Source organism: Lissotriton helveticus, chromosome 5_1 (assembly GCF_964261635.1).
Source record: "Lissotriton helveticus chromosome 5_1, aLisHel1.1, whole genome shotgun sequence".
NCBI lineage: Eukaryota > Metazoa > Chordata > Amphibia > Caudata > Salamandridae > Lissotriton > Lissotriton helveticus.
Genome location: NC_136065.1, coordinates 216743054 through 216765232, shown reverse-complemented (window position 1 = coordinate 216765232; position 22179 = coordinate 216743054). Strand labels below are relative to the sequence as shown.

Sequence of the window (22179 nt, the reverse complement as noted above, 5' to 3'; positions counted from 1 at the left end):
TAGTCGTTCTCTTTGTCCCCTCAGACCTCCAGCAAGCAGTAGAGGCATGTCGTTGCCCACCCACCCACCCGGCACAAGAACGAGGCTTCGCGGTGGAGCACTGACAGTAAACAACAAAGGGGGATGCACAACAAGGGAAGTTCAGTGTCTGGATGGACCCCTGGAGGGGGTAGGATCCACATCTGCTGCGGGTAGGTGGAAAAGGAGGACCGACCGGCCAGTGGTCCTATACTCTACTGCCCTGTACCACAACGTATGGACTGAGTAGAACCTTGGGGAGGCAGCCTGTGTTCAGGCACCCCGGTGAGCCGGTGCGTTATGCGGTGCCCTGGATTTCAAGTAATGCAACTGTTTGCTGTGCACGTTGGGGCCTGCCGGCGCAATGTGCGCAGCTGAGTGGAGAGCTTGGGGGGATGAGACGGACAAGTTCCATTGTAAGGCCAAGCTCAAGTTCAAGTAATGTCGTGCCTGATGTACTTAATGCCTTTGACAGGTTGATGTGGCTAAAGCATGATGCTATGAATAATTGTATATATCCAAACAGGATGGTTTTCTCCTATTGGTCTGTGAAGAATTACCTGGTTTGATGTGAAATAAAAGGCAACCCCATAGACAACATGTTTGGACTCAGAGTTCTTGGGCATAGCGGGGAGAAAAATGTCAGAAATGGAGATGGGTGAATGTCACGTTGTGCGCATACTATGTGGGATTCTCTTCTACTTACAGACTGGTGTACACACTTGAGAATGGCAACTGATAATCTCATGGCTGCTAAAGAAATTGGATCCAAATATGAGTTGTATGTATAGTCCACAGGATGCTAAATTAATCCAGAATGCTGCCTATAAATTCGAAAACAGCAAGATTTGACAGACACCATTCATCTCTATCCTTCAGTTGTCTACTGCTGAGGTAATCCCATTCTCCGTGGCTCTGCACAGATTAAAACAGCCCTGGTATGGGTCAAGGAGATGGTAGGTTTAAGCACTTTTGGAAAACTTTAGTGCCAGATTGTCCTGATTGCACTTGGGTGATCCTCCAATCTTCGAAATAGTACAGAAATTGGTTAGGGTTGTGGGATCGAAGGCTGGCATTTCCATCATTCAGTATTGGCATCTTTGTTGTTGCTGGAGTGTGTTTTAGTGCACCATGGGTAGGTCTCACAATGTTAGTTGTAAAATTCTTGCTATTTTAGGGAAATACCAACGAATTCATGAAAAACACAAAGATCTAGGGAACAATCTAGCGTTGTACTTGTCAGTCTCACAGAGTTTAGTTAATTTAATGGTATTACAAGCTCAGAGTTACAGGCAGGCTTCTTGGTGGTGGAATGGAATGTGTGTCGGTATTAGGGTATATAAATGCTGTACTGTATATACTGTAGTAAACGTCACTGAGCGATGCAGGTAAATAACTCATTGTTACATAGGCCTTATGTGGTGTTAACAGATAGACACACAGCTTTACCAGAAACCTGCAAAATGGCCCAGGAATGCGGCTTGTGTTAAATGTAAGTCTTTCATGTTTAGAGAGGCGTCATTTAAAGTTACAGTGAAATCACTCAATATTACAGGTAAATCTTTATGTTTTATTTTTCACTTTATCTCTACTACAGAAATATTACTTTATGTATTTGAAAAAAATGGGACACACCGTTAACAATAAAGACTCATTTGAATAAAGTATCGCTGTTGAACACACTTAGCTTTAATAACAGTCAGTACATTCTGATTTGACTGGGATTATTCAGTGTATGTAAATGGTAGAGGTCTAAAGAGGCCGGAACTTCATTTCACATGTTTTATAGGAATAGTAGTAGCCTTTTCCGGTGCGCCAATTAATACCATACGCATAGGAGGTGTGTGCACCACCAAGGTACAGTCCATTGAGATTGGCATAGTGACAGGTTGCGTACCACCAGCCTCCCTTGTGGAGTCCAGCACAGCTCCCTGCATACAAATCGTTGTCCTGGTCAATGGTTGAGAATGGCTGGTTCAGATGAACATAAAGGGAATGTCCTGTAAACGAGAGGAGGGCAGTTTATTTTTTAAACGGTACTAGCGTTGTAATACAGTGATTTAAACATGCACACCCAAACATTGCATGCACACGTGTGCCTGCTAGCACACACACACTATGCCCCCATGACCCTGATTTTCAAATGTGAGCTTCTGTTTTATAGGGGGTTAAAAATAAAAACCTATTAAACGTTGCTTTACTAGAATGATTTAAATAAATAGATTTTGTTTCCTGTATTTTGCCTGCATTTTCAATAAATGTGGTTATTTATTTCAGCCATTTCCAAAGCAAATTTCATTTTTGCTATTCATTCCGAGTTTATATGTCTCACTTAGGTGTTTGACAAGGTGTTCTGTCATTACATACCATACACAGCATATAACAGATATACAACATACAGATAGAAAACATACTGGGCTCCGGTTTCCACTCTGGGGCTCACTAGCCATGCTATTGCTAACCCCATTCACCTCCCACTCATCCGTTTCTCCCTGGTGTGTCACCGCCCACCCCTATCCTGCTCCTCTATTTTTTGATTATTAGTCTTCTGTTGTGGCGTAATTTCATTGCAAAGAATCTTGCTGAAAAAAAATATGAAGACACTGGCAGAAATATATCTTAAAGATGTACATTTATAGTGTATATTTATAGGGTGCATGGCCAACTGCCCATGGGAATGGCCTCTCAGTAGCCGAGCTCAGGGCCGGACTGGGAACCAAAACCGGCCCTGGCAAAGTGCTCGGCCGGTCCCCCGCTCCCCGGGCGGCGAGCGCTTTGCCAGGGCCGCTTTTCAGCCGATTTTGTTACAGGGCCGATTTTGCAGCTAAGCTGCAAAAACGGCTCTGCAACAAAAACGGCCCCCAGAGCCCGAAACCGGCCCCCACCCTTGCGGCCGACCGGGGGATTGCCCGGTGCCCACAACGGCCAGTCCTGGCCTGGCCGAGCTCTGCTGCGCCACTCAGAAAATATTCATCTAAATTCATCCGCCCTGGCCGAATATTCTTCCTGAGGGGTCTAATGCAGCTTACAGTTATTACTTGAGCAGCGGATGAAGTTTTAGCAGAATCATAAGAGGCCGGGGAGGCTGCTATCGTCGCACGCTCTGCCTGCTGGGACTGCGCCGGAGGAAAGTGGGGCTCCTCAGCAGAAGAACATCACGCAAAGACGCTGCTGCGGCCTGGGCCGTCACTGGACCTGCAGGGGGAAACTGGTGCAACTGACGTCTCTGGCGGCAAAATAAGCAGACACCAACTATTATCCCAGCCTAAGGGAGGAAGCCAAGAGGTTAGTGGAGCTTTGACGCTGGCCGACGCCGACCCCCCGCTCTGTATCCACAACCTGCATCGTGATGGGGGCTCCTGCATCGAGGCTTGTTTCACCGGGGCCGTTCCTCCTGGCTGTGGCCCCTCATCTAATATGCCCTTCTAGTGAAATTAGCAGACCCGAGGGCCAATGTGACAACTGGTTACCCGCTTGCCGGCTGGTGTGGTTTCCGGGGAGGTGAATGGCGCTGAATGGGTAGCGCGAGAGAGGCTGAGGTGCACTGAGCTATTCAGGTTGCTGTGGAGTCCAGCCCGCGGCCTGAATGATTGACCCCCCCCCCCCTGCAGGTGTTGGCCAGTGCAACTGGGAGGACCTTGGGACCTTTTCATCTTGTGGTTGGGGATGACAGGCGGCCATATCTGACGCGCAAAGGGAGGGGCCCTGACGAGTGATCGACCCTGGAGTAGGCCTCAAAAAAGACTAGTTGTGATGCTGAGGCCCTCTGCGACCACCTCTCGGATTGACGCCCCAGCCATTCCCGGGGCCATACCACATAGAAGTTCCCACCATATTAGGCAAGAGGCGAGTCCATCCAGCCCAGGGCACACAGCCCTGAACTAAGCCGTTTGAATCTGCATAATGGTGTTTTGGGCACCTCACACCTCACCTGGGTACCATTGGGGGCGGCGTTGCTTTGGGAGTTAGGGTTTCACCTGCCAAAGCCGACAGGCCGGGTGGAGGAATTCACCGCAGGCGGCAGTGAGTAACGGGTGCATCCGGACCCTCCCCTTCTGCCCCCTGAGGGAGAAGACATGGCGACGGGCCGCAGCAGACGAACAGTAACACAGACCACACTAGAGAAGTTTGCATGGCAGAAACATCAAGAAGATGACCGGGGAGCGGCTACGCTCCAATGCGAAACAGCCGAGCCCACAGCAATCACGGCAGTGCGTAACTCTCTTAAACCCGGATTGATACGGTCACCACGGAGGTGACCCTGATTAGGGAAGACATGAGGCGGATGGCGGAGCGTGTGAGTACTGTTGAGACCACTACTCTAGAACTGGGGACTGACAACACCCTCCTTAACACCTTCAGCGCTACCGCGTTTACCTGCCCTGCGCTGAGAAAGGAGTAAATGGCTTGTTTGTGACAAAGCCAGCTCGTCATGAGCGCAGGGCAGGTAACGCCCATGACGAGCTGGCTTTGTCATTAGCGTCGAAGTGGTTAAGAAACAGGTTTCCGAACTGCGCACCTCCCATGAAGCAATGGCTCTACAACTCGATGACTACGAAGGCAGGATGAGGCGAAACAAGGTTCGTATCCTTGGTATTTCGGAGCAGGCAGCGGGGCAAGCAGCTGACCTGTTCGTAGAGGAGCTAATTCTAAAACATCTACTGCTGCGTGGCCTGTCTAAGTGTTTTTCCATTTAACAAGCCCAACGTGTGCCTGGGAGTATGCTGAAACAGGGTGCCTGCCCCCAGCTGCTCCTGGCCCGCGTATTTATTTGTCGGATTTGTATAGTGCATAGCTGCCCCAACGTTGGGGCATCCCAGCGTGACCATAGACCCTAAACAGGAACCATGTGAGAAAAGATGAAAAGTTAAACAGTGAAAAGCCAGGTCTTAATGACTTTTCGGAAAGCTAGGTGGTTCTGGATTGCTCTGATGGAAACAGGGAGCAAATTCCAGAGCTTCGCCGCCAAACAGCAGTAGGAACGACCCCCATCTCTAGCTTTCAACACGAACGGCATGCAAACCAACGCTTGATCGGCCGATCTGAGCAGACGCCGTGGCACATAAAACTCTAGCAGACTGGCCAACCCCAGAGGTTCCTGTAGCATCAAGATCTTATGCGATACACACAGAGACTTAAATTGAATACGCTTCTCAACAGGCAGCCAATGAAGTTTCTGGAGCACATGGGAAACAGAACAAGATTTTGGGAGGGCCACCAGAATGCGAGCTGCTGCATTCTGTACTCTCTGCAGACGCTTGATACTGGTTTTGTTAGCACCTAAATAAAGGGAATTGCCATAATCTAGTCTGGATAGAATTGACGCCTGGACAATGGTTTGACACACGTTTGGGGGAAAGAAACCCAGCAAAGGTTTCAAGCCTCGCAAAAGTCCAATGCATGTCCCTGTCACAACTTTCGACTGGGGGTCGAAAGTCAGGCCACTATCAAACCACACTCTCTAGTTTTTTCACAGCCTCCTTGGGCAGGGTGGCAGGTTTGAGGCAATCTGGCCAACACTGCTCGGACCACAAGTCCCGATCCTTCCAAAACAGTAAGATCTCAGACTTACTGGCGTTCAACTGCAGGCAGTTATCCGCCATCCAGTCCGCAACCACTGAAAGGTCCTCCTTGAACTTAACTAGATTAGTAAAACATTTCTTGGAGAAGGCGATCACCAATTGTGTATCGTCAGCATACGACACCATTGACATGCCCCTTTCTTTAGCAACCACAGTCAAGGGGTGAACATAGATGTTGAACAATAAGGGGCTCAAGACTGAGCCTTGCGGCACCCCCTGATGCAAAGCAAACTCATGCGAGTGAAAAGGAGGCACGGAGACTTCGAAGGACCTCCCGTCCAAAAAAGACCGAAACCAGTTCAATGCCGCATCCCTGATACCAATTTCCCGCAGGCGCCTTAGAAGTATTGCATAGGAGACGGTATCAAAAGTGGCACTTAAGTCCAAAAGGACCAAGGCGACTGTGTCCCCGACATCCAGTCTCGCCCAGATAGCTTCCGTCACTACCAACAGGTCGGACTCAGTGCTGTGGCGTGCGTGGAAACCATGCTCTGATGGATCCAGATGGCATTCTGCTCAATAAACTTAGAGAGAGTGGAATTCACATGGCATTCAATCAGCTTTTCCAAAACAGGCAGCTGGGAAATAGGGCAATAGTTGCCTGGCTCAGCTGGGTCCAAGGAGGGTTTTTTGAGCAGTGGAATAACTTTCGCATGTTTCCACGCACCAGGTACGGAGGCGGACGACAGAGAGAGGTAAACCAAGTCGATGTTCAGCGGGGAAATAAGAGCATGAAACTGATGAAAAAGGGCAGGTGTCAAAGGATCGGCAGACGAGCCTGATTTGATTTTCAAACAGGGGAACTCGAATTCCAAATTTGTCAGGGGAGGAAAAGATGACAGGCTGTTTCCCACCATAGGACTGATAGCCCCCGGGTCCGCAACCTCAATAAACAAAGTCGGGTTAGGTAGACCAAAGTATATCTTCTCAACTTTATTCACAAATTACCGTGCCAGCTCATTACACTGATTGTTCGAGGAAATCGGGGAAGCCCCCGTATCACCCGCACTTTTCATGCCCTTCAACAGGGAGAAAATCGACTTAGCGGGATGGGTGTTAGCCGAGATTTTATCGGCCACATACTCCGCTTGAGCTCTCCGAATAAGCTTGTGGTACTGCTTAATAGCTGCTCGATATTCACGTTTTGCTCCTACCTCATTGGAGCTTCTCCAGACACGTTTGAGCTGCTTACTGCCCTTTTTGGCTAGGGTTAAAGAGTTGTTAAACCAGGGGTTGGACTGCCCACGACTCTTCCCCCCCAATTTAGCTGGGATGCAGCTGTCTAAGCCTAGCGTCTACCACTCATGAAACCAATAGTTTACCACATCCACGTCCAGTGGCAACTGAGGTCTATGACTAGCCAAACAAGCGGAAAAGAGATCCATGTCAAGCTTATGCCAAGGGCGTTTCAAGATAAGGATGGGGCGGATCAAGATGGCTTTTCCCTGCAGCCGCAGCGAGAACGAAACCAAGAAGTGGTCTGTCCAGGCCTGTGGGGCTGGCCGAGAAATCGTTAAAGAGCTTAAGTTCGAGAATATGGGGTCTAGCAAGTGACCTGCCACATGCGTACACTGGAGGACATGTTGAGCCAGCTGATAGGCCTCGAGGTCAGCCAGAAAGCTGGTGATCTCAACCGTCCCACTATCCTCAAGATGGAGCTTAAGGTCCCCTAAAATCGTATTTAACTTTCATGATCGTGATGTGATCCTTCAGACCGCTTGAGCGGTCCCCCCATTGACAGTCAAAAATAGCTGGGTTACATTCTTTCCGGATTTCACCTCGAGGGTCCAGAAACAACAACGCAGTTTCCTAGAAGTGAAACGGGCCCTCAGAGACCAGGAGATCAAATACACCTTGATGTTTTCATCAAATTTCCAAGTAGAATCTGACGGCAAATTGGGGTTCTTCACAAGGCCACTCCTTATATAGCCATATTTCTACTTGCCGACATGTTTCATTGCCATACCATTTTTCTGGCAATTTCTTCAGGGCATATAACTTTTTTTAAAAGCCACTGCCTTGAGTTGTGAAGCCTCGGTGTCCAAGGCAGTGGCTTTTAAAAAAAGTTATATGCCCTGAAGAAATTGCCAGAAAAATGCTATGACAATGAAACATGTCAGCAAGTAGAAATATGGCTATATAAGGAGTGGCCAGTTTCACTTTTTTAACATATACTACCAGCACGAAAGAACTAGAATAAGATTTGTGTGTCGGTGCTGTTTGTATATATATTTATATTCTTTATGTTGTGTTACACCAATTTGTGTTGTCTGTTTTTTCCACTGCACCTTTTTCACAAACACACACTTGTTTTGTTTGGACACCAGTTGTTTTCAGCTTGATGGTACCAATGATGATAACAGGGCAATCCTGGTGAGTACCTGCCAGGTTCCCCATTGGTGGTGCGCCCGTGAGGTGCCATCTCGCTTACACACACTTTTTTCACTGTTGTATAGGGTTTCACACCTGTCGTTGTAAGGGGACGGGGCATTTTTAAGTTGGGCACGATACTAATGTTCCCCCTACCCCCAAAAAATCTTTAAAAGAGGGGAGGTAGTTATAATTGATTGCAACGTGTGGGATATTGATTCAAAAAAGTAATGTGAAAAGTGCCTTTGGGACTAGGTCATTACTGTTATTGTGTCGCTGTGCAGGGAGGCAGGGTGGGGGGAGGGATCCAGTTTGGGTGGGGGCGTGGGCGCCTAAAATACCTCACATTAAAGAGACTCTCCTGCAGGACACCAAATACTATTTTGCGGAAAATGTGGGGTCGGTAGCCTCGGCGGTGATACTCTGGGGGGGCATTCGGGGCGGTTATAAAGGGCAGGGCACTGTCATTAATGGTGGGGCATCGGACCGAACGCTCCCGGAGGGTGATCAAAAAGGAAACTGACATATTGGCCTTGGAGGCGACTTCCTCGCAGGCTCCTGATGCCACTGTTCAACACAATCTCAAAATTAAGCGATAAAATTATAGACAACTCCTATTGGAGGTGGCTACGACGCGCTCCTTAGCTACCCGACTACGAATTTATGAACAGGGGAAGCGTACAGGCAAACTCCTGGCGTGGCTGGAGCGTAAGGAGCTGGCAGCGCGCTGGGTAAGCCTGGGCGTAGTTCGCGAAGTAGAGCTACGCGTAGCTACGCGAAGTGCACTTCGCACTACGTGAGCTACGTGTAGTACTACGCGAACTGCGTAGTGCGCTGTTCGTGATGATTGCACAGTGCCGTATTGTGCCGGATTGTCCACACAGTGCAATCATTGAAAACGGCATCTTGCACAGTGCGAGCTGTCTTTTACTGCAGCTCGAGTAGATATTTACTCGAGCAGCAGCTTCCTCAACGCGGACTGGTAGTTTCTCATCGCGAGCGGTTGCGAGTATACGCGACCACTCGCAATGCGAAACCTGACCTCCCCGCATTGAAACTCGCCGGGAGGTTTATTTTCCACGCTCGCGATCGGCGACTTGATGTTGCTGATTGCGAACGAGGAAAAAGTCTTGCCGATATATCATGTTGCTTGCTCGCAGTCGCAAACTTGATGTTGAGGACCGCGAGCAAGCCAAAAATTACCGCTGCACTACGCTACGCTAGGTGTGTTTCCACTGTGCTACGTGCAATTCGCGTAGTGCGAAGTAGCGCAAACTTCATAAACTACGCGAGCATAGCATAATGCTTTGCCCAGTGATAGCGCTGGGTCCACGCGATAACTGGCCCTGGGATACACTCCTCACTGATTCTCAGGAAATCGCGGACACCTTTGCATCTTATTTCAAAGAAGTCTGTAGGGTCCCGGAAACTTCTCAAGCCCCAGTATCTGTTGATCTCCTTGCCACAGTCAACTTGGTGAGCATTTCCTCGCAGGACAGGGATGCCTTAGAGGCGTAGATTATGGTGACGGAGATTCAAAATGCCATACTGGCGGTCCACTCCGGCAAAGCGATGGGTCCAAACGGACTCCCCATCGAGCTCTTCAAACCCATGTATGCTAAACTAGTGCCCCATGTTTTGGGCACTTTTAGGGAAAGCTATCAGTTGGGACTACTCCCCGCCGATATCCTCAATGCTGCTATAGTGGTTATACACAAGCCTCACAAGCCTGCAGAAGAATGTAAATTGTACCGCCCTATATCCCTTCTCACAGTTGAGGCTAAAATCCTCGTCAAACTCCTGGCTACTCGACTCCTCCCTTATATCACCGATCTAATTCACCCAGATCAATCCGGCTTTATGCCTGGTAGAAATATGGCCAGAAATCTACGCCGGGTACATGGGGCCTGGGTAGGCTTGGTAACATCGAGGAGGAAGCAATCTGCTATCCCTAGATGCCACCATGGTGTTTGATACCATCGAATGGAACTTCCTCTTTGCTGTGTTGAGTTGCATAGGGTTTGGTCCCAAGCTGATTAGTTGGATTAGGCTACTCTATTCACAACCCACTGCAGACGTCACCGTCAATAATGATCGATCCGCCACCTTTCCCCTCCAACGGGGCACGAGACAGGGTTGCCCATTGTCCTGCTCCTTTTTGCCCTAGTATTAGAGCCACTGATGGTTTGGATCAGGGGAGATCCAGGTACACGGGTATTCAAATGGACAAATGAGCATGAGGATAGCCTTTCACTATACGCGGATGACATTCTTCTTTCTCTGGCTTCTCCAGCATGATCGCTACAGAGGGTGCTCCATATATTTCATATATTTGGAGCGCATTCGGCATATCGGATAAACTGGTCTAAATCCCAGATGTATGTACTGTGAGGTGAGCCCCCACCCAGCCCACGGGGATATGAGATACCAGTTGCCCCTCAAGCCTTTTGATATCTGGGCGTGTTTGTAACCACAGGTGCTACTACTTTTCTTGAGGGGAACCTGCTGGAGCCCCTCCAACGTCTAAAATCAGACACTCGACACTGATGATCTCTCCCTCTCACCCTCTTGGGACATGCTTCCCTATTTAAGATGCTCGCCCTCCTGCGTTTCCTATATGTGCTCCAAAATATTCCGTACCCAATCCCAGACTCATACTTTGCCCAAATTGACAGGGTGGTGCAGGGATTATTATGTGAAGATCGCTCGCCATGCATCGCTATGAACAACTTCACCATGGGATGGTACGACCGGGGTATTGGGTTGCCTGACATACAACTATATTACCAAGCTTCCCAACTGACGGCAATTAATATTTGAATGTTCGGTCCACACGATGATCCCAATTTCCACACAAGACCACTGGCTCATGGGAAGGCGTGGCTATAATAGGGAGTTGTATACCAAACCCCGTAAGCTTAACTTGACAAGTCCCACAGCTTGCACTGTTGACGTGTGGCACGGAGTCACGAGAATACTGGGGTTCAAGAACCGTCTAACTAAAGCAACTCTGCTGTGGGAGCCTGATATCTCAGCAAATGCCCCGGGTTTGATAAATGGGACACTATCGGGATTTCTACGGTGGGGGACATGTGGGTGAGAGGGAAACTGGCCACATTTGCTGACCTTCAGATTAAATACCACCTTGCGCCTTCAGAGACCTTTCGGTATCTCCAAATCAGTCACGCTATCTCCACTGCCCTACCAAATGGAACCCCTCTCCCTGACTCTTCTCCATTGGAGGATCGGTTGTTATTAGAACCCATGGAACACAAGGCTATCTCCCTAACATATAAACAACTGGTACACAACCGTACTGATCCCATGCAGAAACAACGCATGAATTGGGAGTCTGACCTGGGTGATATAGATGATGAAGACTGGAGAGACGCCAGGTATACTTTGATGCTTAACTACTGTTTTGACTGAATAGACGACCAGATCCGCTCTGTCTCCGACATTGCAACCAAATAGGCACCTTTACACACATACTTTGGGAGTGCCCACACATACAGGGCTATTGGAAAAAGGTAACACGCCAAATGGCCAGGACATGTGACAAACCCCTTAGGCCCTCTCCCAAACTCTGTCTCCTCAACATATGGGGGGCTACCGACATCTCCCAGATGGAGCAGGCATGGGCGGCGATGGGTTGGGTCATACCACATTTTGGTTTTGGTTTGTTTATCCTCAACTTTCTGAGCAGCTTGTTCAACTAATTCCTTAGAGAAAGACTTATTGGCACACTTGTCCCTGAACCACCAAGGACAAATGGTGGAAGCAGGATCATGTCCTTTGAGCAAGCGGAAAGGACTAACTTCTGTAGTTGAATGGGGGGTGATCCTGTGGAACCAAAGTTTTTCTCTCAAGAGTGTTTTCCAATTTGAACCAGCCTTTGAAACATCAGAAACAAATCCTTTCAAAACTCTATTAAAACGTTCTACCAAACCATTTTCATGTGGTTCATAATAAGAAACAGTATGGTGTTTGATGGAATGTAACTTAAGAAAATCCTCCATTTCTAATGATGTGAGTTGAACACCATTGTCTGTGACCATGACAGAGGGACAACCTTCTCTAGAAAATACTTCCTTAAAAAATTCTACTACCATATTGGTAGAGGCAGAAGAAACAAACTTAACTTCTGGCCATTTTGAATGGTAATCTACCAGGACAAGGGCATAACGAGAATCAGAAGGAAGACACATAAACGGACCAGAAGTATCAAAAGCAATTTTTTTCCATGGTGACGTAGGCCAAGAGGTTGTTTTCAAAGGGGGAATATTGACTTTCAACATTTTATCATTTCCCATACAAACAGCACATTCTCTAACTTTGTGTTCAACCAAACGATCCAAAGATGGCCACCAGAAATAGTTCCTTATCAATCTTTTCATGGCTGACATTCCAGGGTGAGATTTATGTGCGATATCTAAAATTAAATTGTGTACAGTAAATGGTGTGACACACTTCCCAGATTTGAACACCAAATTATTTTCCAACTCCAATTCAGTTGAAACATTGAAAAATGGCATAAAATCTTCTTTTAACAGTTTCTTATCGTGCCATCCTTCTACAATAAACTTCTTAATAGACTGTAAAGTACAATCTTGGTTATCAGATGTTTCCCACATTTCTTCAGAAATCTCAGCAAAAGATGTAGATAGCACATCTTGTAAGCAAGTAACAACTTCAGAATCACTTAGATTCTCGTAATCAGAAACTGCACATGGCTGACGAGACATAAAATCTGCAACATTTTTTTTTCCTGGGACATATTCTGAAGTGAAGGAATATTCCTGCAGTCTGGAAGTTAACCTGGAAATGCGAGCCGTGGAATTCCATCCTCCACCAGGAGAAAGAATGTTAACTAATGGCTTGTGATCAGTTCTCAGCACAAATTTACTTCCCCATATAAAATTTCTGAAGTGCTCAATCGCCCACACACAAGCCAAAAGTTCCTTTTCAATGACAGCAAATCTGCGTTCCGTTTCATTGAGAGTGCGAGATGCAAAACACTCATTCCACTCTTCTTGGCCTGACCTTTGAGACAATACTGATCCAACACCATACATACTTGCATTAACAGTGATGACACACATCTTTTTCAAACAGAACGGTTTAAGAGTAGGGGCATGTAAAATATCATATTTGATTAGATCAAATGCCACTTGTTGTTCTCTTTCCCAAACAAAAGCATTTCCATGTCTCAAAAGCCTTCTTAGTGGCTCCATCTTAGTGGCAAAGTTATTGCCAAATTTGCTATAATATTCGCACATGCCTGCAAAAGATAACAACTGGTCTCTATTAGTAGGTGGGGGAGCCTTACTAATGCCATCCACATTAGACCTTTTGGGAACTACACCATTCCCAGATAATGTGTGACCCAGATACTCAACTGAAGATTGAAATAACTTACACTTGTTTGCCTTCAAGGTCAAACCACTCTTTCTCAATTTCTCACAAACACAGCGTAAATGAACAAGATGTTCCTCATCTGTACTAGAAAAAATTAAAATGTCATCTTGGAAACACTTCACAAAATGATCTACATCTCTAAAAATATTATACATGACCCTTTGAAAAACTGAGGCTGCCAAAGCCAAACCGAACGGCATTCTTGTGTACTGAAAGAGACCTTGAGGGGTAATAAATGCCGTGAGACATTGAGACTCATCTGTAAGGGTAATTTGGTGATAAGCCGATCTTAAATCGAGAGTTGGAAATACCTTAGCACCTTCTAACATGGAGACAACCTCATTGATATTAGTAAGGGGATGACAGTCCACAATAATAGCCAAATTAAGTGCCCTGAGGTCCACACACATTCTCAAAGATTTGTCGTGTTTCCTAACCAAAACAATAGGAGAAACCCATTCAGCAGAGTCAATGGGTTCAATAATTTTCTCTAAAACCAAATCATCTAACGTTTTCTTAAGATCCGCCCTAACATTAATAGGCACCCCTCTCAACTTCTGCTTAACAGGAACAACTCCAGATTTGAGTTTAATTTTATGTGAAAAATTCTGAAGCATACCCAATTTGTCAGAAAAAACATCTTTATACTCAGATTTAACTAAGTCAGTTCCTTTTTCATTAGAAACAGAAGAGATATTTCCATCCTCAAAAATCTCACCAAGCATAACAGGATCTTTGGCACGGGGATTACGTATTATGCCAAATCTCCATTGATCCATCCAACCAATAACATTCACACCTTTAACTGCAACATACAATTTAACTTGAACACACCTGGATCTGAAAGTAATCTTGACCATAAAATGGCCTAAAATCTCTACACTTGAACCATTGAAACTAACTGCACGAATTCCAGATGGAAGAATGTCTGTAAAGTTTAACACATGTCTTAAACGTTCATCAAAATATTCCTTGGTAATAATAGTCCAAGGTGAGCCTGAATCAGCCATTAAGTTAAGGCTAACTCCCAAAACGAACATTTCACAAATAGGTTTCTTAATAGCCTGACCATCCGCTTCAATCAAAGAAATCTCTACAGCCAGATAGACTACAAAACCTTTATTGGATGTAGCACAATTCTCTGTACTCTCACAAACACAACTACAGGTTTTTGATAGATCCTCTGTAACAACAGCTAGTTTACCATTAGGATTTTGAACAAATTTCCTTGAATCTCTACAAACATTTGAAAAATGTCCTAACCTTCCACACTTCCTGCATTCTTTATTAATGGCAGGACATCCAGCATATGAAGCAACATGCATTCTACTACCACATTTATAACATATAACAGATTTTTCGAACCTCTTATAACTTCCTGTGTTATTGAATCTGTTGGTATTTGTATTTGAATGCGGATTTTCATTATGCCTTTCATTATGTTTGATCAAACAAACTTCATCATGGGAATCTGACTTATTAACAGAATGTTTTTGTACAGTAAGCATCCATTTCTCAGACTGTTCTAGAGATTTTGCAATGGCAATTGCTTCTGATAATTTAGGATCACCCAATTCCCATAAACGTTCCTGTGTTTTCTTATTCTTTACATGAACAATAATCTGATCTCTCAACATCTCGTCACAAATGGTACCAAAATTACAATGAATAACTAAAGATCTCAAAGCAGTCATAAAATCATCAAACGATTCTGAATCCTGTTGTGCACGAGTGTAAAACTTATATCTATTAGGAGCTATATTAGAAATCGGTTTAAATCTTTTCTCAATTCTAAGAAGTGCTTCTTTATATACATTGGTAGATTCTCCTTCACCCAACTCAGGTGGAATAGGCGGTAAAGCTCAAAAAACCATTTGTCCCTCAGAACCCAAACAGTGTAAAAGAAAACTTGTTTTCCTCTCCGCCCCCATTCGTTCGCCATCTATGGCTTTCACGTAGTTAAAAAACTCTTCTTTCCAGTGAGTCCAAGGAATAGGCGGATCACCTTTATTCTGCAGAAATTTCTCAGGTGGGTCAAACTGCATTTCTTGAATTTTTTGTGTTATTAGAAATTAATCACAAAATAAAATAGTATATATAAAGAAAACTCTGTCTTGAAAATGTATATTTCTGTAAAAGGTGTTAGATAATGTAATTTCTCAATGTTTTAAACTAAACACCAGGCTTGTTTCTTGTAAATAAACTAAATCGATAAAGTTCCTCAGTTCAGAATCCTCCAACGATGTAAGATATATTTAAACAAAAAGAAAATGCCTACTTCAGTTATCTTCCTTTATCTTCGTTATAAGTGTTTCATAACTTCAGTTTTAATCTTCTTTTTTTATTTCCGATATTGCAGAAATGCTTTGTCAAGTGAAAACGCCGATCCGCGGTGAATCGTTGCTATGGTAACGAGATGCACAAAATAAAATGGCCGCCATGCTGGGTAACGTTGCAGGGTTACGTTATCAGGTATCGGTCGTCATCACGCTGTTGCTCTCCGTGTTACGCTGTTGTTTCCAGAGACGCCTGAGCAAATAAACGAGAAAGCGTTCTTCCTGCTATGACGTATGACAACAGACGCGCCGGTCTCGTGGAGGTCAGACATACAGCTCACGATCCACAAGTCAGAGTGTAAATTTTGAAGGTAAACACTCAATAAATACCTGGAAATGCTTTAAAATCGATTGTTTCTTATTGGTAGGAGTCCTTAAACACAGATTTTCTTCTTTAAAACGAAGTTCTGCCAAGTCTTTTAAACGATCTTTGAACGATGCAGTTCTTGTTTTAGAAGTTTTCCAATAAATTTGCAAATAGAAAATTAACTCCACCTCTGTGCTGCAATCCTCAATCTGAATAAGGTCACCCTCGTCGCCAATTTTGTTAAATAATCCACTGGAACAGCTTGTGGTTTGAAGTGGTTTAATATGCAGCACAGCAACATAGAAAGCAGTCTCTTGGTCAACAGGAACAGTGCAACTGACCTGAAGCCTAGAAGACAGTGGTGTTCTAAGAACACTCAAAGAATAACATGTAAGATTTAAAGGTACAGTGAAAAACAAGAAAGTAAAATGTAACACCACCTCACAGTTGAAGTTGGATCCCCCCCACCGACGATCTAGCACAGTGGCGTTTATGCGTCTCATGCACGAAATTTTATCATAGTAGGTACTGTTCGCGTTCAGAGATGTATTGTATGGATGTATGTTTTAACAACTACTGCCTAAACCACGAATACCTTAACCACGAAGGCTTAACAACGACCAATGCCAAATCACTACATTTTTTACAACGAGTTACTAAACCACGAATTAATCCACCTCGTGACTTGCCAATAGATTCCACTATTGTAATAGCAATACTTCTGTGTGTGATTTTAAAATTGTAGTATTTGATGTGTTTTGTGCTAAGAGTTCTTTTTCTTTTTCACTTTTCTCAGAACTGCATTTAAATGTTTAGACAGATATAGGAATAATGCCCTAATGATGTGATGTGTTCTTTAAAACATATGTTTTCATAATATATGATACAATCACTTTAATTTTGTTTTAAAAAAGATTTGAAACATTAAAATTCTAAATTAATGAGGGTTGTTTTTAGATGATAACGTTTAATTATTGGAATATTTATTGAAATGTTACTTTGTAGTGTGTGCTCAAAAATTCAGTTCAAATTGCTTTTTTACTCGTGTTATGGCACTGACCAGGGATGTATTGAAATATAAACTAGCTCTACCAATCAGCTTCTGCCAAAGCATTCTTTTAATGCCTTGTTTTTCCGAAGAGCCTGGGATAAAATCTTCTCTCAAACAACAAGAATAAACTGAGGCACGTCCTTCTTTTGGCCCCCCTCAGACCATTCATCACTGATTCATTTATTTTTACGAACTGCGCCTTCCTCCTGTAAAATGGACTTTGCCTCAATACATATTACTGACATCTTAAGTTTAAATACAATTCCTTCACAGATTTTTCCCCCGATGTCTGTGACCACGCATAGCCTCTACATAACCCCGAAGCCCAAAGTTCTTGGGATGATTTATGGGCAATGCCTCTGCAGATACGTGCCACTTTTTACCAAGCTGGCAGGATGAAGGGGGCGAAGATCATGTGGCAGAAGGAGTGGAGGGGAGAGACTCCTGGTTTAGGAAAGTCGTGGTAAGAAAAGTCGTGCTTAAGGAAAGTCGTGCTTTAGGAAAGTCGTGGTTCAGGATTCGTTGTTCAGGTAAGTAGTGATAAACACTTCATTGTTAAGGATGTTTCCCGATGCGGATGTATGTTTTAACAACTACTGCCTAAACCATATCAATATTACCAAAAGCTTTAGGATTAACATCAGTTTCCTTAAGGTTGACATCAACCCATTTTTCTTTAAAGAAAACATCAGACTAAATAGTAATGGGTGACCCTGAGTCAGCCATAGATTCAAGAACCACATTGCCAATATGAACAATACCCAAAGGTGCTTTAAAGGGAAGAGCAAGATTGTTAACAGTGTGAAGAATCATAAACAGTAAGAAGTAGATTCTGTAAGTCATGCTCTTCATTAGATATGTTTTTTACAGTAGTATTCAAAACCTTTTTAGGTGCTCTGTATACACTCTGGAAGTGGCTACACTTGTTGCACTTAACACATTTCTTCCTTAAAGCAGGACAATTAGCTAAATGAAATTTAGAGTCACACCTATAACAACTAGATTTTGTATCTTTGGCTGGTCCTGTCTTGATCAAACTTTTTACAGAAGATTGTCTAGAACAAACAGACGAAGCAGCATTTTTACTCCCTTCAGTAGTGATGGCCTTTGCAGACTGAATGGATCTTTCAATTCCTTTCGCCAAATCCAATACTTTAGCTAATGTAGGATGGCGACAAGCAAGAAGCCTCTCTTGCACCTTTTTGAATTCACAATTAAAAAACAAACTGATCTCTAGTGCAGAAATCAATGTTAGACCCAAACTCACAGTTAGCAGCTAAAACCCTAAGAGTTGCAACATACTCAATAGTTTCATCTGGGAGTTGTTTTCTTTTATGAAAAGAGTGTCTTTAAACCATAACACTAGGTTTGTCTTCAAATTGTTTCTCTAACTTTGCTACAGCTTCTTTGAAAACGTTCCATCCATCCCCTTTGCTAATAGGTGGAGCTATAGGTACACGATTCTCAAAAAATGTCATAACCCAGGAAACTAAATGGAATAGCTTTCTTCCTGCCAGGTGAAAAATTACTGCCAGCTACACATACAATATAATTCTCAAAAGTCATAAACCATTTCTTCCAATGCAATTTTGGTTCAACTGGAATCTGCAAGAAAATTGCAGGTTTATTGAATATTTGAGAAGCTGCCATAGTAAAGTAATGCAATAGAAATAAAATGAAAATAAATAATACAATAAACAGCAACCATAGAACAGTATCAAGAAAAAAAAGCTATAAATATGCATGTAGTAAATGTACTTGTCAAAAGTGTGCATATCACTGTTGAAGTAAATAAACTGCTCTTAATATGCACATAATAAATAAACTTGTTAAAAGTGTGCATATCACTGTTGAAGTAAATAAACTGCTGTAAATATGTAGTAAATGCACTTGTTAAAAGTGTTCATATCAATGTAGAGGAAAAAATGAAACCATAACATATGCACATAGCAAATATACTTGTTGAAATTAGTATCAAGTGCTGTAAAAGAGTATAACAGAAAATGTTCTAATAATATGGTAGCCGAGGAAGTGTGTGCATCACTGGGAAGATTCACAAAGAAAGAAGGAAAAAAAAATACCGAAATAAACAGGAGTCTGGAAGAATAATGTGCGAATCAATGGATCTGCTCCGATAACGGTAATTCTCTTGAAATAAATGAAGAGATGCACACGGAGCCGTAGAAAGACTTGCTGCGAGGTAAACAGTTCCCATGTGAAATAGATGTATTCTGATGAAGATTCAATATGGCCGCCACTTAACGTGATTTATGTGCTGGAAACGTGCTTGGTGGAACACAGCGTTGAATTTCCTAGCAACCCAATGAAGATAAAATATGGCTGCCAAGTATCGTGGTTTACATGCTGACAACGTGTTGGCTGGAATGCAGCATTAGATTTCCTAGCAACCCATCCTACGTCAATCACATTGAAACCGTCACAGGAGGACAGGGAGATGATAGAAGAACGCTGGAATCATCCTTCTCTGCAGAATCCTCAGCGCATGCAAGCATTCACGAGCGCACAGACCACAACGGCCAAACGGTAAAGTTTGTAAAAACACAGTACCTTAAATAATCGCACGTTGAATGGAAACATAGTCAAAGGCAGCAAATTCCGAAAAATGCGTAAATCACAATAAAATTATCTCTTGAGAGTGAAGTAGACTGAAAGCATTCTTCTTAAAAATTTAGGGGCATATTAGCAAGAATCTCGCTAAAATTATCGCCATTATAGCGGCAGAAAACTGCCGCTAAAACAGCGATAATGGGCTTGCTAATATCTGTTATATAATTCCAATAGAAGCCCAGGTTAGATGTCATGCACATCTAACCTGGGCTTCTATTGGAATTCTAGAACGCAAATTAGCAAGCCCATTATCACCATTTTAGCAGCAGTTTCATGCCGCTAAAACGGCGATAATTTTAACGAGGTTCTTGCTAATATGCCCCTTAATTTTCAGGAAAAAAAATAAAGCACAGTGGGTAGGCACTAGCAACTCGTTGCCATTGTAAAGAAGCGATGGAGTCAGCAAGTATATAAAAAAATAGGTATTTATTTAAGAGCCATAAAACGACCCACTGGTGCAAGAGGCAACGCGTCCAGCTCTAGCAATCTCCAACCTCTTCTGCCTCAATTCAAACAAAGCTCTTACATCAATGAATTCTAACTTGCCAAACATTACATCAGTGAATTCTACATGACATAGATAAATTCCAATGGCAGAGACAATTCCATGTTCTTTAATAAACATACAAGCAAGAGAAAGGATACGATTACCACAATTACGTTAATATAATTAAAAGGAATTTCTCAGTTGGGCATTCAACTCGTTTTCCCCCTTCTAATACTCTGTGTTGTTTAAACTAAGGGGAGAGTAAAAGCTGGTTTAATCCGATGTTCAATCAAACTCATCTGTACTAAAACTATTGAAAGATTATTAAAAATAGCACAGTAAAGTGGAATATATGATGATACAACGAATTCCGTTGCAACGCATGCCTTTACCACGCATGCGTTACAACGGAATTCGTTTACCACGCATAATCATTTCCTCGACTATTAGCGTGGTGACGTCATATGTCGTTAAGAGAAAACGGCATTTTTTTCCCGATTTCTCTTAAACGACTATGATGCTGACGTGACTTATGGTGAGTTGTTTTATTTGGGGGGGGAGACCCCCCCAAGCCCCCCCTTTATTTTTTTTACCTTTTTCACATATGCTTTTACTACAAACATCGTAGTAAAGGCATGCGTGGTAAAGGCATTAGTGGTAACCACGCATGCGTTGTACTGCATGCGTGGTTAAAGATTACGTGGAAACGGCTTCGTTGTAAAGGCCGTTTCCCAGTAAAGTGCTGCAGCGTAAACGCCTAATGGTCCCTTTAAGAAAATGCAGGCCAACAAAGTTATAAACAGCAATATCCAGTAAAGGTATCACAAAATGTGCACCAGTTAACGCTGAGCACTCGCTGCATGATATCACAGATACTCGTTTGAGACTTTCACGTGTCATGCACGAATATCCACTTTACCTGCGACATCAAAAGGTGCATGTGTGCAAATTGGCAGATTACATTGTCCAGTTAACGAATTACTAAAGTGCATATGTGGAAAGTTACAAACAGCAATGTCCAGTAAAACATCCCAAAGCTAGGTGCACCGGTTAAAGCTAGGTACTCGCTGCGTGACGTCACAGAGACTGAGTTGGCCTGTCTGTGTCTATCGTGTTTCATAACCAAAAGTCCACTTTACTTGCGCCATCAAGGAGAGCATTTGTGCATACGAACCATGAGGTACATTTTTTGCTTTGTTTATTTACATTCAATTTTCAAATACGGATTGCACAATAGCTCACCTGCATTGCCACCTGTAAAAGTCTCATATATCAGTTTATACTTTTCAGATTCTCCTGCGATTTTGAAGGCGCTGTATTTGGCAAACGAGCGGTTCCTCTCGAAATCCGTAAGATCAACGCGAAGCTCATTAGTCCCTGTTAAAACAAAACTGATGAATTATGTGCAAACAGGCACCAACTAGGCCAGGCCACCCATCCATCTCAAACGACAAACTTGCAGCAAGAAAGACAGCTTATTCTAAGCACGCCTGGAATCATTTAGCTTTTGTTCAGATCGGAGCCGATTGAAAGACAACACCTAAGACTTTTGCTTGCTGAAAGCCAGCACACTAATATACCTGATCCTTCCTTGTACCAGACTGTCAATACAAGGAGCTGAGAATGAGAAACACTTAGCAATTCGTTTTACTGTGTTGCAATTCATGTACCTCCACATTTGCATTTAAATGTTTTATCATAGGCGATAAAGCCACACTTGCTACGTATGGCTTAGCCATCCCTTTTAATTTTTCTATTCCTTTTCTGAGACCATGATATGCTTGTAGCCTCACTCTCTTTGGAACCTCAATTATCCTCGTTCTATGAGCAACTTCACATCTGTCTGAGGATGGTAAGGTGATTAATGCATGAAGCACAGGGAAAAGATAAAATAACTCTTTTTTTGGTAACCTGTCTATCTAATTGTAAGTGCATTTATATAGTGCTTACTACCCCTGACAAGGCTTTTTCAGCGAGTAGCA

General features: G+C 43.6%; 1 protein-coding gene across 1 annotated transcript in view; it reads right to left on the bottom strand.

Moving 5' to 3' along the window:
* Positions 1 to 1567: 1567 nt before the first annotated feature.
* The window catches only part of LOC144754342 (ficolin-2-like), a 182545-nt gene continuing 161933 nt past the window's right edge, over positions 1568 to 22179 (bottom strand). The window contains exons 10-11 of the mRNA XM_078642031.1: positions 21440 to 21574; positions 1568 to 2018 (exon numbers count right to left, since the gene is read on the bottom strand). Coding sequence (XP_078498157.1) covers positions 1771 to 2018; positions 21440 to 21574 — 383 coding nt within the window. The 3' untranslated portion in view covers positions 1568 to 1770. The remainder of the gene's footprint in view (positions 2019 to 21439; positions 21575 to 22179) is intronic.